The 16086-nt window shown below is 44.7% G+C and overlaps 1 protein-coding gene across 1 annotated transcript in view; it reads right to left on the bottom strand.

The window, feature by feature from the left end:
• LRRIQ1 (leucine rich repeats and IQ motif containing 1) overlaps nucleotides 1–16086 on the bottom strand; it is a 1142626-nt gene that overhangs the window by 554849 nt on the left and 571691 nt on the right. Inside the window, exon 15 of the mRNA XM_085653925.1 lies at nucleotides 12537–12980. Coding sequence (XP_085510051.1) covers nucleotides 12537–12980 — 444 coding nt within the window. The remainder of the gene's footprint in view (nucleotides 1–12536; nucleotides 12981–16086) is intronic.

The raw sequence follows: 16086 nt of genomic DNA, 5'->3' as shown, positions 1-16086 counted from the left end.
ACATCAAAGCGGCGAAAGTGAAAGTAATCGAGCAGAGCATCAAAGGGCTGGGTGAGAAGGGAGGGGGGAATGCAAGGGTCAAAGCGGCTAAAGTGAAAGTAATCGAGCAGAGCATCAAAGGGCTGGGTGAGAAGGGAGGGGGGAATGCAAGGAGCAGAGGAGCAGCTGTGCACGTGCACGCCATCGTGCACTCAAGCCCTAGGCCAGCAAAACCATGTGGGTAGCACTTTTGAAAGCCCACTTACAAAATGTCTCAAAGAGACAACTTTCGCTGTCTCAGCGAGACCTAAAAACAAGTTACTTACCTGTACACTGTGGTTCTCCAGTACTGATATTTTTTATAGATTCACATGCTTGAATCTTCCCAGTCGTCGTGGTGGGAGTCCCACGGCAAAAGTAAAATAGTAGTATAAAACACTCAAATGCCAATAAGAATTCACAAGCTTTTAGCAACCTATTACCATTTTTATCAAACATCCAAACTCTAGCCAATCAGACCTTAGAGCCTCCTTCTCTTACAGGACCATCATATCTCAGATTTCGAGCACAAGTACCTTGAGGCAATAAGAGAGGTATGGAAGGTGAACCTGAAAAGGGGAGGAGGGAGGCTCGCATGTGAATCTTTAAAATATATCAATACTGGAGAACCACAGTGCACAGGTGAGTAATTTTTTTTTCTCCAGTATTGCATCTTCTATCGATTCACATGCTTGAATCAGAATAGCGAGCAATATCAAAGGGTTAGAGGTGGCAGGTAAGGTAAACCATCCCACCATGTGACTCAGAAACTAAAATACGAATTATAATCATAAGGTGCATATAATATTAGCTCACAACAATGTACACATATATTAAAACTTATATAGAACAATATTCAAAAAAACATATTTAAAGCCTATCACAAATATAGCACACTTACTTAGGAGAAACATTCTCAAGAGATCATATTTTGTGTGAACAGACGTCGCAGAGCAGCTAGACCAACTGCTACATCCGCCTTCTGGCAGGTATCCAGGCAGTAATGCTTTGTGAAGGCATGGACGTTCGCTCATGTCGCCGCCCTGCAGATATCAAACAAGGACACTCCTGCGAATAGGGCTGAGGAAGCTGCCATCTTGTGTGTTAAGTACGCTGCAATCTTGGAAACCAGAGGGGGGCCAGCCTTTTCATAACAAAAGGGAATAATCGATGAGACCTACCGATAGACACCCGCATCAAAGCGTGACCCTTCCTAGGGGCAGAGAAGGTGATGAGTAACTGAGTAGATTTTCGGAAAGGCTTAGTCCTTTGCGAATAGAACATTAAACATTGTTTAATATCCAGAGAATGGAGTGCCCTCTCAGCTGGCGAAGTTGGAGCTGAAAAGAAGGAGGGCAAAACCAATGGTTCATTTAGATGAAATGCAGAAGGTAACTTCGGAATAAAAGATGGATGGTGTGAAGGATCGCTTTATCTGGAAAGAACTGCAGGTAAGGTTCTGTTGTAGTGAAGGCCTGAATTTCACTAAGACGCCAAGCAGAAGTTATGGGCAACAAAAAGGCAGATTTCCAGGAGTGGTACTTCAATTCACACTTGTGAATTGGCTCAAACAGTGATTTCATAAGCTGCGACAGGACAGTATTTAATTGTCATAGCACTGGAGGAGGTCTTACTGGATGGTAGACCCGGAAAAGCCCTTTCATGAACTCTTTTATTAGCCTGCTAGACCACAAAGACAAACAAGCAGAACAACGTCTGTATCTGGAGATTGCAGCTAAATGCACTTTTATGGATGCATGTGCCAGACCAGCCTTGGCGAGAGATAAGGGATAGGGTAAAACGTCCTCAGGCGGCGATGAGAGAGGATCACAAGAATGTGTGGCACACCAAATGCAGAATCTTTTCCACTTGGCCGAGTAGCTTTTGACTGTAGAAGGAGCTAGGGCTTTCTGTTGTATTGCTTGACATTCCTCAGAAATCGTTAGCTGTCCGAATTCTGTGTGATGAGGAGCCAAGCCGACAAGTGTAGCGAACAGATTTGAGGATGAAGCACCTGACCCTGGTTCATGGACAGAAGATGTTCTTTTGGCTGGAACAGAATTGAAGAAAACCTTGATAGGCGATACAGCTTTGTGAACCAGTACTGTCGCACCCACGTCTGGGAGATTAGAATGACACGGCAAGGCTCCCGTTTGATCTTTTGCAGAACCTTTGGAATGAGAGGAAATGTGTAGGCAAACATTCCTTCCCAAGAGAAGTTGAAGGCATTCCCTAAAGAGCATGGCTGAGGAAATCTGCCGGCGCAGAATGTGCATTGTTTGTTGAGAGATGTAGCAAACAGATCTAGGGTTGGAAACCCCCAACAGCGAAAAACCCTTTGCAGCTGTTCGCCGTTTAACTCCCACTTGTGACACTGTTTCGTGTCTCTGCTGAGGGGATCGGCCCAATCGTTCTGGACCCCTGGCACATGTTGAACCTGAATCGATATTCCGTGCACTATAAGCCATTCCCAGATCTGCCGAGCCAGGGTTGAGAGGTTCTGGGCTCTTGTCCCGCCTTGCTTCAGCAGATAGAACATGGTGGTGGTGTTGTCTGTGCGAATAAGGATGGATGACTTCCTGATTCTTTGCAGGAATGCTTCGAGGCCCAGAAAAACGCTTTCAGTTCCAAGAGGTTTATGTGACACTGTGATTTCTGAGCTGACTACCTTTTGTGGATCTGCAACTCTTGCAGATCCACAAAATCCACCTGTCCATGGAAGTATCCCACATCATAACCAACTTATGCTTTTTCCCACGTCATAACCAACTTTGGCTTTTTCGCGAGGAAAGAGAAACCTTATGAGAGATTGTCTCTGACTGTCCACCAAGACATTGCTGAAACCATCACCGGAGTGATTGAAATGATGTCCTCGAATGATCCTCAAGATTGAGTCCATTGAGCGTCGAGCTCCTCTTGGAGGGGCCCAGAAAAACGCTTTCAGTTCCAAGAGGTTTATGTGACACTGTGATTTCTGAGCTGACTACCTTTTGTGGATCTGCAACTCTTGCAGATCCACAAAATCCACCTGTCCATGGAAGTATCCCACATCATAACCAACTTATGCTTTTTCCCACGTCATAACCAACTTTGGCTTTTTCGCGAGGAAAGAGAAACCTTATGAGAGATTGTCTCTGACTGTCCACCAAGACATTGCTGAAACCATCACCGGAGTGATTGAAATGATGTCCTCGAATGATCCTCAAGATTGAGTCCATTGAGCGTCGAGCTCCTCTTGGAGGGGTCTCATCCTTAGACAACAGTGTGGAATCAGTGGGATACAAGATGACATCATCCCTAACATTGACTTGTATGTCCTTACTGAAACAATTTTTTCGTGGATAGACCTTGCACTGTCTTCTGCAGTCGTAATTTGCTTTCTTTTGTGAGAAATGCCTTCAAGAGCATAGTGTCCAGAGTTGCTCCTAGAAATACTATCGACTTGGAGGGAGCCAGAGAGGATTTTTCCCAATTGATTCTGAGCCCCAGGGAGTGAAATAGCCAAACACAGGCATCTGTCGACCTTCTGGCAGCCTGTAGCGATGGGGCCTTGACTAACCAGTCATCCAGATAAAGTAATACTTGGTGATCGTCTCGCCGTAGGGAAGCCGCCACTGGAGCCAAACACTTGGGGAAGACTCTTGGAGCTGACTTCAACCCGAAGGGCAGTACTCTGAATTGATAATGGCACCCTGCCACCACGAACCTGAGAAAACAGCAATGTTTTGGATGAATGGGAACACGAAAGTACGCGCCCAGAAGATCGAGAAAGGACACATAGTCCCCAGCATCCATTAAAAGTTGGATTTCCTGGAGCGACAACATTCTGAAGGGTTAAGGTTTGATGAACTTGTTCAATGACCTCAGATCCACTATCTGCCTCCATTTTCCCGTCTACTTCTTTATCAAGAAGAAGTGAGAATAGAATCTCCCAGATTTCGCAGACCGGGTGGCAGCTCTTCGATTGCCTGTTTGGCGAGGCGCAATCGGATTTCCTTCTTGAGAATTTATTGATGATGATGGGAGGTTCTTCGCGGAGGCAAATTCGGGGGCTGTTGGTTGGAAGATATATGCTTCCATTGACTGAAGAATTTGGAGCAAGCAGGCCGAATTGAAGTGGGACTACGGTAGCAGGGGCCTGTGGATCCTCATTGTCTCTTGCTAGAGTCATGAGCCCTTCCTCCTGATGGTCAGCGTTGATGTGTTCCTCCTCTAGAGTAGGCAGGTGTTGAGGTTTGCCGAAAGAGCTGTGAAGAGTATTGGCCAAGAAAGCACTGTTGATAACAAGGCTGGAAATGCTGCTGAAGCTGAAGACAAGAGAGATAGTGACCTCTGCCTCTATCTCGAAGGGGAGTAAACTTTTTCTGCTGCAGATTAACCAAAGATTTAGCCGTGTTCGTATCTGATTTGATTGACTGCAGCGCTTCATCCACATGTTTCCCTCGCTGTCGAACGGCATATCTAAAACTTTGACTTGAACCTCAGGATGAAACGTCGTAGCTTTCAGCCATCCTTGTCGTCTCAATACCGCTGCCCCCGCCATCTGTCTGAAGGTCGTTGAAGAAATGTCCAGAGCCACAACAATCATCTTGGAAGAGGCTCTCTCTCCTTCTAACAGTATCTCCTTTGCCTCCTTCTTTTTATCCTCAGGAAGGAACTCCAGCAAGGCAGAGTTGTCGGACCCCATCTGGCAGTCGTACCTTCTGAGGATAGCCATGGCATTGGAGGTTCTGATGGCAGTGGACGCCAAAGCGGAGAACCTTTTGCCGATGTTGTCCAATCGGAGCCCTTCCTTGTCAGGCAGAGCCGTACGCGGTGAGGAAGGATTCTTCGACCTTCTTTGAGACGCCTGCATAATGACTGAATCAGGCCTGGGGTGTCCAATCAGGCAAGGGGGAGAGTCCTCGGGCACCTTGTACTTTGTGTCCAACTTCGGCACTACTGCAGAAATAGAAGCTGGCGTCTTCATCAGTTTCAGGCCTTCTTGCCATAAGAAGTCTACAATGGTAATGGATTGAGAGGAGCGCTGCATAGCAAGTTTAAAATCGTACAAAAAGCACTCCATCTGCTTGACAGGCATAGGAAGGTCAAAACGCCTTGAAGCGCGTTCTAGGAGATCGTGGAAGCCGCCGATATCTGCAGGCGGGGAGTCGGTTGGAGGTGGAGTAGGGGAAGGTGGAGTAGGGGAAGGTGGAGTAGGAGCAACATAGTCGCCCCACTCATCATGGACATCCTGGTCCAACTCCAGCTCCTCCTCCTCTAGCTGCTGGTCGTAGTCATCCTGACCTTGCACAGGAACTTCCACAGGAGGCAGAATGGTCTTGCTCTTCTGCAACGGGGGTACAGTCAACGATAGAGGAGTGGGGGCCTCATGAACGGGAAGTGGCTGTGGAGCAGAATTTGCTGCAGGAAATCTCTTATAATAGTCATTCAGCATTAACCGAAGATCAGTTACCAATGAGACAGGGATATTTATGGGGGGTTCTTGAGCTTGATCTTCCTGCTCCTCATAAGGATAGTGCTCCTGAAAGGCATCCAGGCGTTGAGAACTGGGATGCCCCCTAACCGAAAAAGAATAGTCCCCTCCTAAATTAAATATGTAGATGGATCATCCATTATTTCCTCTTCCTCCGAGTCCTGGCATTTAACTCTGCTTTGCGAAGGACTGTAAGAAGGACCAAAAGGCCTGTCATCTTCAGGCTCCTGAAAATCCAGAAGACGAGCAGGAGGTAAAGGAGAAACTTTTGAAAAGTCTCGCAGAAGAGAAGGCGTCCGTTTCAAATGCAGACTGACTTTTTCCCTCGTCGATGGGGTCGTCGAGGGGGTCGTCAACAGAATCGCGGACGTGGTTGTCGACGGTACAGCAGACTGCAGAGCTTGAACAGTCATCGACAGTGAATAAACTTGCTGAACCGTCAACAGTGAAACCCTCGCCAACGGAGATGTCCTAACTGCAGCTGACGACGGTGGCACCATCACTGCAGTCGTCGACGCGGTCGCCATCTTGACCGTCGAGGTAGTAGGCATCGCTGACGAAACCGTTGATGAAGCGCCCACTGAAGTGGAGCCGGAAATCGTAGAAGGCGATTTCTTCATCCTCGGGCCCGTCGACGAGCGTTTTTGGTCAGCTGAAGAATATCTGGAAGGAGTAAGATGCGTCGACGGAGGAGCAAAACCCGACCTCTGGTGAGAAGAAGAAGAGGAACCGGGCTGGTCTTTCTTCTCTCTTTTCTACTCAATCCTCTCCTTGCTCTGTGATTTTGGACTTTTTTAGGTTGCTTAAGCAATGAGGCAGACCCTTCTTCCTTTCTCTTCCTAGAGGAGGTATGGGGCTTCTCCTCAGAGTCAGAGTCCTTTGCTGCTTTTTTCCTTTGGAGCCAGTGAAGCAGACTACCCTCATGGTCCTTGAGAGTTTTTGAAGAGAAAGTACAACAGTACTTGTATACTCTGGGCTTAAGTTCTGGATATAGACAGTAAAAACACTCCTTATGTGGGACCTCAGAATAAAGTCTGAACTTTCCACAAGTCTTACAGGGCCTTTCCAGAAGTCTTACAGGGCCTAAACAACCCTTTTGTAGACTCTGACACGATAAAGAAAAATAGGCACTCACACTCCTGACCAGTACCTCAGAGGAAATATGAAGTGTAGAGATGAACAGCTAGCTGGAGTTCAAAAGGGCAACAGTAGAAACACTGTGACTGAGCAGAGCTCAGGGAGACTCCCTAACACACGATGTGCGGTAAGAAATCTGAGGCATGACGGTCCTGCAGAGGAAGGAGACTTTATGGTCTGTGCTCTGATTGGCTAGAGTTTGGATGTTTTATAACAATGGTATTAGGTTGCTAAAAGCTAGTGAATTCTTATGGGCATTTGAATGTTAAAGTTTTATACCGCAAGCATGTGAATCTATAAAAGATACAATACTGGAGAATGTCTTTGTGTAGAGATATATGAACCTGCTGAGAGGGCATGGGGACTTCAAATAATTGAATGGGGGGGACAAAAACAATTATGAAAGGATAACGGTCAGGATCAGCAAAAAGACAATAAAGAGGATCTAAAAAGGATGGAGGGATGTGGTAATCTAGCTAATTTAGGTACGCAAGAGTTGTAATTCTGCCAAGCCTAAAGATGTTGAGAGACACACTTTTGCACAGAATGAAACATATCAAGGAAGAACAAAGATGAAGAATGTAAAGTAGGGAAAACAACCTTTAACCTCTAACAAACTATGGATCTCTTTTGTCTAACCTAAAATTTCCAAATTTGTCGAACACAAATCTCCCTATTACTGGATTAGCATCAGATTAAAAGAAAGTTGGGAATAAAGCAAAAAGGAATGCAACAGATAAGTTTTGCCTGAAGAGATTTAGCACATCAAGGTTTCATATTATGGAGCTACCTTGAAATCAGCAATATGTTTGCCTTGGCCTGGCCCAAACAAAAAGCAAGGACATCAAATGACAAGTAGATATAAATCAGGACCACACTATGACGATGGAGGAAAATCCACCATATTTACTTTTTTTCTGCCAAAAGTTGCTGAATCTGACGTTTGGGAAGAAGACATCAGCAGGAAATCACCAAAGCCAAATAAATGTGTCGAGAATTATGTCTAGAATTATTGCCAGCAAATGTGGGAACAGGAAATGTATCCCCATCGTGAGGGTATGTTCTCCTCCCACATACGTAGCTATCCTTACTTCTTGAGTGATATTTTCAAGTAAACAAAAACAGTAGTTCCTTAGGATCTGTTTAAACAGAAACTCAGAAAAAAAATTCAGGAGGTAATGAATCAATTAAGCCAGAGCTGAACTTGTTGAGTAGCCCAATTTCTGACAAACCGTACAATTAATATGAAGATGGCATATGGTAGGACTTACTACAAAAACTGAAACACAAATGTTTCTATGAGGTGAAACATCTATTTTTATAAAGAGCTCAAATAATCAAAAAATGGCGGTACGGTGCAGTGCTCTGAAGTGCAAGCTTGCAAACAGTGTGACAAAGCTGAAGCACAAATAGAGAGAAACATCAATGGCTGTAATAATTTTCAATAGTAAGAGTCCCAGGAGTTTGTTCATTGTTCAATGTCTAGAAATGTCCCCGGATGGAGACAAAATAACAGTTAAAAGAGACTATCATATCAACATTTCAATCCAAAACTGATTTATATGGGGTCTTCAATAAGATAGAGACAAAGAAACTTATGGGCAGCGTTACAACTTTAGAAGTGAAACTGAAACATTGGGAAAATTGGGTATTGCCACATCATATGTGACTTGCCATACTTACCTTGCTGTGAAACACTTCAGCCTTTACAGAGGTAGTCTCTCACAGTGAGAACTCTGCCAGAAATGGTGGGGTATCAGTCTCCATTTCCGGAAGAAATACCTCAGACATTGGCAGGGCAGATGATAGAGCTGGGAATTTCCATCACCAGCATATCTGCCATTCTCCTTTCTCTAAATGTGGCGGAAAATCTATCCCAGGCCTGGTAAAGTAACTAGTTTCAATGGAAATCCTATATTTCTAGCCTCCTCTAAATCAGTGTGTTTATAGCGGTCCCTTGTTATCGAAGAAGGGTTCCCATCAAAGGCACATGATCTGGCTGGTGCAGGAGTTTCTTCCCAATGAGTCCTGTCTAAAGCTTGCCATAGATGCAGTATGATTTTCTTCTTTACATCAGATTGGGTCACACCACGTGCAAGGAACAATATTGGTGAAACAATGCCTGCCAGATTGCAATGTCATGGAGGAACTGTCTGCATTTTGTTGCATTCAAAGTAACCCCCCCCCCCCCCCCCACACTCTCTGGATTTGTTTTTTGAACATTAAAAATCAATGTCCCTAACAAGCTAGAAGATTTATCATAGGGCATGGTTGACATTGATTGTTTGCTGACACAAACCACTATATATGGTGGTCCTGACCAGGAAAACAAATATATGCAGGAGAACTAACAGCAGGATGGATGTGGCATCTGACAGTTGTCGGTGGCTGCCCTTTAATCCCCAGCTCTAAATGATCTCCAATTATTTTATGTTAGCAATTAGAATTGTTTTTTTAGCAGAAATGCTTGGAGTTGAAGCAAACTGGAAGCTGAGCCTCCAGACTTTAGATATGCTGTATAGTAGCCAACTCTGAACACCAGACATCTAGTAAACAAGCACTAGCAAATCCAGTTTTGCCTTTAAAAAGGAAGTGCCCACCTGTTAGTTTTACTGATGCTGTTTTCCCCTGGGGCTCACACTCACAAAAAAACACAACAAAAATCTGTTCTGAAGTGGCTATTACATTAAAACGGCAAAATAAAAAGCCAAAATGGATGCCAGTAAGTCACAACCAATGCACATACATGGTGGCCACTTCAAAATAGTAAGGTGAAAATAAGGGATCTCATTACGATGTCAGGTAGAATCACTTCCGCCCGACAGCGCATCGGTCATGGAACCGACCGACACCCGGTCGGCAGTCCGGACCACCTTATTAGGATGCAACCAACCACTGTTCCGTCGCATTCCTGTATTTCACTATGGGAGCATGCATTCCAGCCATAAACTGGCCGTAATGCAGGCTCCCATAGTAAAATGAGAGGTGTTGTTTATCCCTGCACCCAGTGTCAGGCACAGGTACCTGCCACAAGGTGCAGGGATCGCAGTAGGGGCACCACAGGTGCCCCCTCAGCCTCCAACCAGTGGCCCTGCACCCAAAGGGGCCCTGCTGTGGCCCCCCCAAGGAGGCTTTCTGACATGGTTTCCATGTCGGACGGACGGGCATGGAAACCATGTCGGAAACCGTCATAATAATCTTAAGGGCGGAAAGGCCCGCTCTTGAGATTACTTGCCACATTCCGACTGGTGCACAGGGTCTCAGAGCCCATCGGAAGCCAGCCGGAATGACCAGATGGATTCCTTTCCGATTGCCTCCATCAAAATGAGGCGGTTGGAAAGGAATACGACCGGTCCATTACGATACTGTTCAGAAGGCTTCGATCGTCGGTCGGAACCTTCTAAGCCGCATCGGCCCCAAAGTGTTCAGGACCACTAAAAAGAGATGCAAGAGGTCAGGTAGTCTTTAGCATCTGCTGGGCTATACAAAATTCAAAAGATAAAACTAAAAAATGTATGAGCTGGAGTTGTGGGGAGCAGATAGAGCGTGGGGTGGAGGTTCCTGGGGGGAAACAAACCATTTTCAAACACGTCTTAAAATGGGGTAGGGGACAGGAGACCAATGGAGGATCAAGGCAGAAAAAGAGAGTGGGAGCCAGGACAGTAGGTGGAAGAAGCAGATGGGGGAGAGAGTAAGGAAAGAAGACATGCACTCCCATGGAGCACTGAATGAAAAAAAAAACTGTTCCATCAAGTCAGCAGTGAAAAGAACCAACTCATCTAACTCGAAGCAATGTAAAGAATGAACGATTCATGGGCTGGACTGCCAGAAGAAAAGGGAGAAATGCCATTGAATAAAGAGCATGGCAATTGAGAGAGACAAGAAAGCCATCAAATAATTACAATGAGCTGACAAAAAGCCTACTCTATATACTGTATTGTAGACAACAGGTCGTTAAAAACTGACATTCTATAGGTGAAACCTAAAAAATTTCTTAGTGGGGCAAAAGGCTGGCTTGCTTTAGTAGGGTGTTCTAATTAGGCACTGTGAGAACTGTCACAGCTTACATCACGGTAGAGACCTCTCTTTCCTCCCAGCCTACTATTAAGATTCTTTACACAAATAGTAAAACACTGCTACCAATTGCCCAATTTTGGTAAGCCACTATAAAAATCCCCCTTCTGTGAGACACACGTATTTCACTCAGCGTTAACTACTGCATTTATAAACAAAAAATACAAGTATGAATCAGAGAAATACAACTGCAACTGTGCAAACATAGGAAGGCAAACCAAGCTTTGCCCCAATTAATTAAGGAAAGTCTTGTGCAACCCCACATCAGTAACCACCCTAAGGGTATGTATTTCTCTGTCAAAGTGTGCTATCTCTAAGGATGCCATAGTGCCACAATGTAAAAGGTACCAATACCTCTTTACTAACATAAATGAGAAGGGATATATCTTCAAATGTTGTGGGAAAGCTTTCGGGAAACCAAGGGCTAGTTTTGTTGAAGTAATTTGGAATGAAATGCGAAAACATACTTTCTTTTCTCCATGATTTGCATGTAATTAGTTGTGTTAGTTAACACTGAGCGAAGTCAATTCGTCACACAAGGTAAAGGTTTTTGAAGTTTGAAGTTTTCTCTATTTCTATGTTATGCAATCTACTTGACAGGTACCGACATAGTTTAAGGTTTTTGACATTTTCTTTATATCTGATCTTCTACTTAACAAGATGACATAATTTATGAATTACATACTTTTAAAACCTTAACAAAATCAAAGACTGCCAGCACTGATTTGTGTATTCAGGAAATCATACATTGTACCAGTGCTAAAGCACCAAACTCCCAGTGGTCTTTCAGGATAAGTATCCTTGGGAGCATGTACAACAAACTCATTGTCCCTTTTCGGAACTAGAAGGCATGTTTCAGTGTTGCTTCTTCAAGATCAAAATAGGATGGCCATTGTGAGTTTTGTAAACTGTTTGACATGTTTAAGAACCCGCATGTCCAGCTGCTTTGGTCACAAAATGTTTCTTGTGCCCAGCTTAGACTTAACATGGAGAATGGTACAGGTCTCTGCTAAATCAGGAAATAGGATGGAGAATGGACAGTCACTAAATATTGTGGGTTAAGTCTGCCTCTGATACATTTCTGACTCAACTGTACATTAAAGGGGGTTTTACAAGAATTCAGTGCTGACCCCAGATTAGGTCTCTTGTGAAGATGCAGGAAAAAAGAAGTTATTGTGAATAAAGGCAATGAGGCAAAAACCTCTGCCACCTTATCGAGAGTAGAAGTCTACTGGAGGGCTACTCTAGGGGACTCTGATGGGAAAGTGTCCTCGAGGGGGGGAAATGGGGATCAGGAGGAATGTTGTAGTGGCCAATCTCAGCCTCCTAGGTGGGATTTGTCATGTTTAGAATCCACTTGATGGTAACTACCGTCACACCAACCCCTGCCTACTGACCACCGATGGCTGCCAAACTTAAAGAACCAAAAGTATTGCCTAGTTGTGGACCATTATCCAACAGTAGCTAATAATGGGGGCTACCTATTCAAAGATCCTCCTAATGATAACTGATGATTTTCAAAGCAAAAGAAATGTTGTCTTCCCCTGAAGTTACCAAAGTTGGAGAATGATTGTGTTGAATGTTTATATCACAGAACTTCAAACATATCTGTTTTACTTTAGCTGAACTTCACTTGAAGATGTTGTTCTGCTTTACCATGCTAGCACTAACTACTCTCTTGAATGATATAAAAATGACATATGAATGGAACACAAGCCTTTCTACTCTGAATGAAAAAGGTAGGTGTTCTCTACTTGTTACTCACACACACTCACGCTCTCTGCAGGCAAAGGATCTATAAAAGTAAAATGTAGAGATTTTAAGGTCTTACTTTTCTATGCTTGTTTGACTAGGACGCTTGTTCATTTCCAATGTACATTCGCTGTCCAACTCATTGGTGTTTTTTTCTTCACATAGAAGAGTGAGGTCCTTGTCCTCTTTGATGGGAACACTGGTAAATGCAGTATTTTCCTCTTCTTCATTTCTTTGTTGAGAATTGGTCGAGGACTTAAGCATAGACAGAACATGTCTATCGCTGCTCCCGGATTCAGAAGTACATTGCTTATTTTCCTCCTTAGAAATAAAGTTAGCACAATTCTGAGGACTGTCAATTGAAGTTTCCTGTGTGTGATCTCCCGGAGATTCTGATTCCAAACTTTCATTTACATTTAGAATCCCATACTCATGTGAATAGCGGTGTTCATTACTTAGTTTCATAATTTCATCAAAATATCTACATTGGATCTGGGCGACTTCGAGAGATGAACAGACAACTCTAAGGAAAAAAAACAAAAAAACAATGTTTGGTAGTATGTTTTGTTTCAACACGACAAATTTCACATTATAGGTGTTTTCAAAAAGTAAACTGTGGAGATGAGATCAACGTCATGGGAACTGACATTGTTCCTAAGATGTCTTAAAATCCTTTAACATCTGAATTAAATACAACAGCCATTTTACTTTCCCATACGCAATCTACTTGTGTTTCTGTATATTAGTGTCCAGTTTACAGTTAGTAGTGCCTAGTGTAGGATGCAGAATTAACTGCAGAGTGGACTGCTGTAAGTTGGTCTCTGCAGTCCCGCCAAAAAGGGGAAAGATGTGTACCTGGATTAAATAATATTGTTTGTGATTGCTGCTGCATGCCTTAGTGAGATCACATCAGCTATACAATTGATTAAATGCCTTTTGAAAGACCTGGTGAAATTATTGGTGTGTCCAGCACTTTGGACGGGATTCAAGCCTAGGCCTGTTTATTTACATAGTGATTGCACAGAAGATTGAAAAAATATTTAATTGCTGGGGCAAGCAGTTAATGTTCCCAATTTGCTTTTACATAACTTCAGACATAGGGGGGCATTTCTACTTAACTGAATGCCAAAACCTCTTATCCAATAAAGAAAACCCAAAATCCCTCCAAGGATGTGAAGCAGCCACCATTAAGGTAATCACAATTTAGGTAAAGAGAGCCAGTGCTTATGCCTGTTCACTTCATTGCTGAATGCGAGATATTCACTAGGTGTCTGTACTTTGACCCTTGTTGTTCCCACCGACTGACATTTAACCGCCTGCACTGTAGTACCTAATTAAACAGTGCTGTAGTTGTAGGTGGGAAAATGCATCAATTACTTACCGGTAATTGCATTACTCTGAGTCATACGCCCTTGCTTCTATTCATTACACATACGAGGCATCCCTTCCTCACCAGACACCCATACCATGTGATCTAACATTTTTGTTTATAGCCCCCACACCCCTCCAACCTCCTGTAGTACCACATAATCTGAAACCACACAGAAAGGTTGGCCTGGACTACCAGGGAGGCAGGGCGGGATGTAATGAATAGAAGCGAGGGAGTAGGACTCATAGTAATGCAATTACCGGTAAGTAATTGATGCATTACCTCCTCGTCCCTCCTTAGCTTTCCTTCATTACACATTCAAGTTGTACAAAGCCAAACAGGACAACCGAAATGGATATGCACAAAAACAGGTGTATTAGACAAACTCAGCTAACAAGGAAGCACTGCTATTAAAGAACCATACAGAAAGAACCTCGGAACCAAAAACCTCACAACGGTCAACCTCCTGGTCAATCCGGTAATGAGAGACAAATTTTAAAGCGGAAACCCAGGTGGCAGGACAGCAAATTTCGGAAATGGAAGCCCCCCTGGATCTCAGCACAGGAAGCCGCCAAGGACCAAGTGGAACGACCCTGAACCCCCAAGGGAGAAAGGTGCCCAGCAGACTTGTAAGGCTGAGAAATCAGAGACAAAACCCACCGACTCAAGGAAGTAGTGAAAGAATGCAACTCCTGATTCACAGACCCAAAATTCACAAAAAGGGAATCAGAAAAATAAAAGGAAGTGACAAGGTCCAAATAGATCAGGAGAGCCATCCTGACATCCAAAGAGTGCAGCCGCACCTCAGATTCCGAGGATGGAGAATCAAAAAAAGGAAGGCAGAATCAATTCCTGGTGGGAATCCACCTTAGGATGAAAGAAAAGGGCCGGTCGTAAAATGATCCTGTCATCAAAAACCTTTCAAAAAGGATGCCTGAAAGAAAAAGCACCCAGTTCACTCAAATGGCCAGCAGAAGAAATTTCCACCAAAAAGGTCTTAAAAGATAAGAAACGCAAATCCACAGAAACCAGAGGCACAAAAGGTGGCAACATCAAAGCCTACAAAACCAGAGACAGATCCCAAGACAGAAAGAGCTTCCGAGGGGCAGGGAGAACATTACACAACTCTTTGAAAAGCCATCTAATCAGACCATCAGGATCGGAGAGACTACCTCAACTCCGGAAAGCCTTAATCGTAGCCCACTGAAGACGAAAGGAGGAAACCTTCAACCCCAAAGAAGCCCCATCCTAGAGAAACAACATCACCTCAAACAAGGTAGAGGAAGCCGGGTCCACATCCTTACCATGACACCATCTAGTGAAAGAACGCCAGTGCTGCAAGTAAGATTTGTTGTTAGACTGGCGCCTAGCTGCCTGCAGAGTCGACGTCAACCCTGCAGGAGCCCCTTTATGCAGTAGTCCTAAGCGTTCAACCTCCAGGCCGCCAAGCGCACCTGGGACAGAACATTCTGCTGTAACACCGGGAACAGCATAGGCGACGGAGTCAGGGGCAGCAACCATTCCAACTCCGACCGTATTTCCACCAGGAGAGGAAACCAAGAGGCCGAGGCCAAGTCGGGACAATCAGGACCACTGATGCCCCCAAGGACTGGACCCGCAGAAGGATTCGGCGAAGCAGGGGAAAAGGAGGATAGGCATACAGAAGACCTTGAGGCCATGGGCAGGAGAGAGCGTCCCAAGCCGAACTCTCCCAACTGCAGGGGCAAAATCGGGAGACCTTTGCATTATCCACACTCGCAAAAAGATCTACCACCGGAACACCCTAGCGCACTGTCAGCTCCACAAACAACTCCGGACGGAGGCAAAATTCCACTGAGGATGGGATGGCATTGCTGGGAGCATCCGCCAGAGAATTGGACACCCCTTGAAAATGAATCACCGAGATTGCCACCAGATGGGACTCCACTCAACAGAACAACTTCTCCGCCACCAGAGCCAGAGAAGAGGACCTGTTCCCCCCCCCTTGCTTGTTGACATAAGCCATAGTAGTGATGTTGTCCGTTCTTATCCGGACAACCAAACCCCTCAGAAACCATGAGTAGGCCTCCAACTCCCTCCAATTCGAAGACCTGCTGTTCTGCGAGTGGGACCAGAAGCCCCTGGTCTGATGACCTCCCCCATCCAGGCTCCCCTTGTGGTGACCACCAAAGATGCAGGAGGGGAGAGAGACTCCCCCGCAACAGATGACACCGAACCAGCCACCTACCCAGATCCACCCTGATCTGAGGGGACACCGAAA

This window comes from Triturus cristatus, chromosome 4_1 (genome assembly GCF_964204655.1).
Source record: "Triturus cristatus chromosome 4_1, aTriCri1.1, whole genome shotgun sequence".
Classification (NCBI taxonomy): Eukaryota; Metazoa; Chordata; class Amphibia; order Caudata; family Salamandridae; genus Triturus; species Triturus cristatus.
This window is presented reverse-complemented; position numbering and strand designations above follow the sequence as displayed.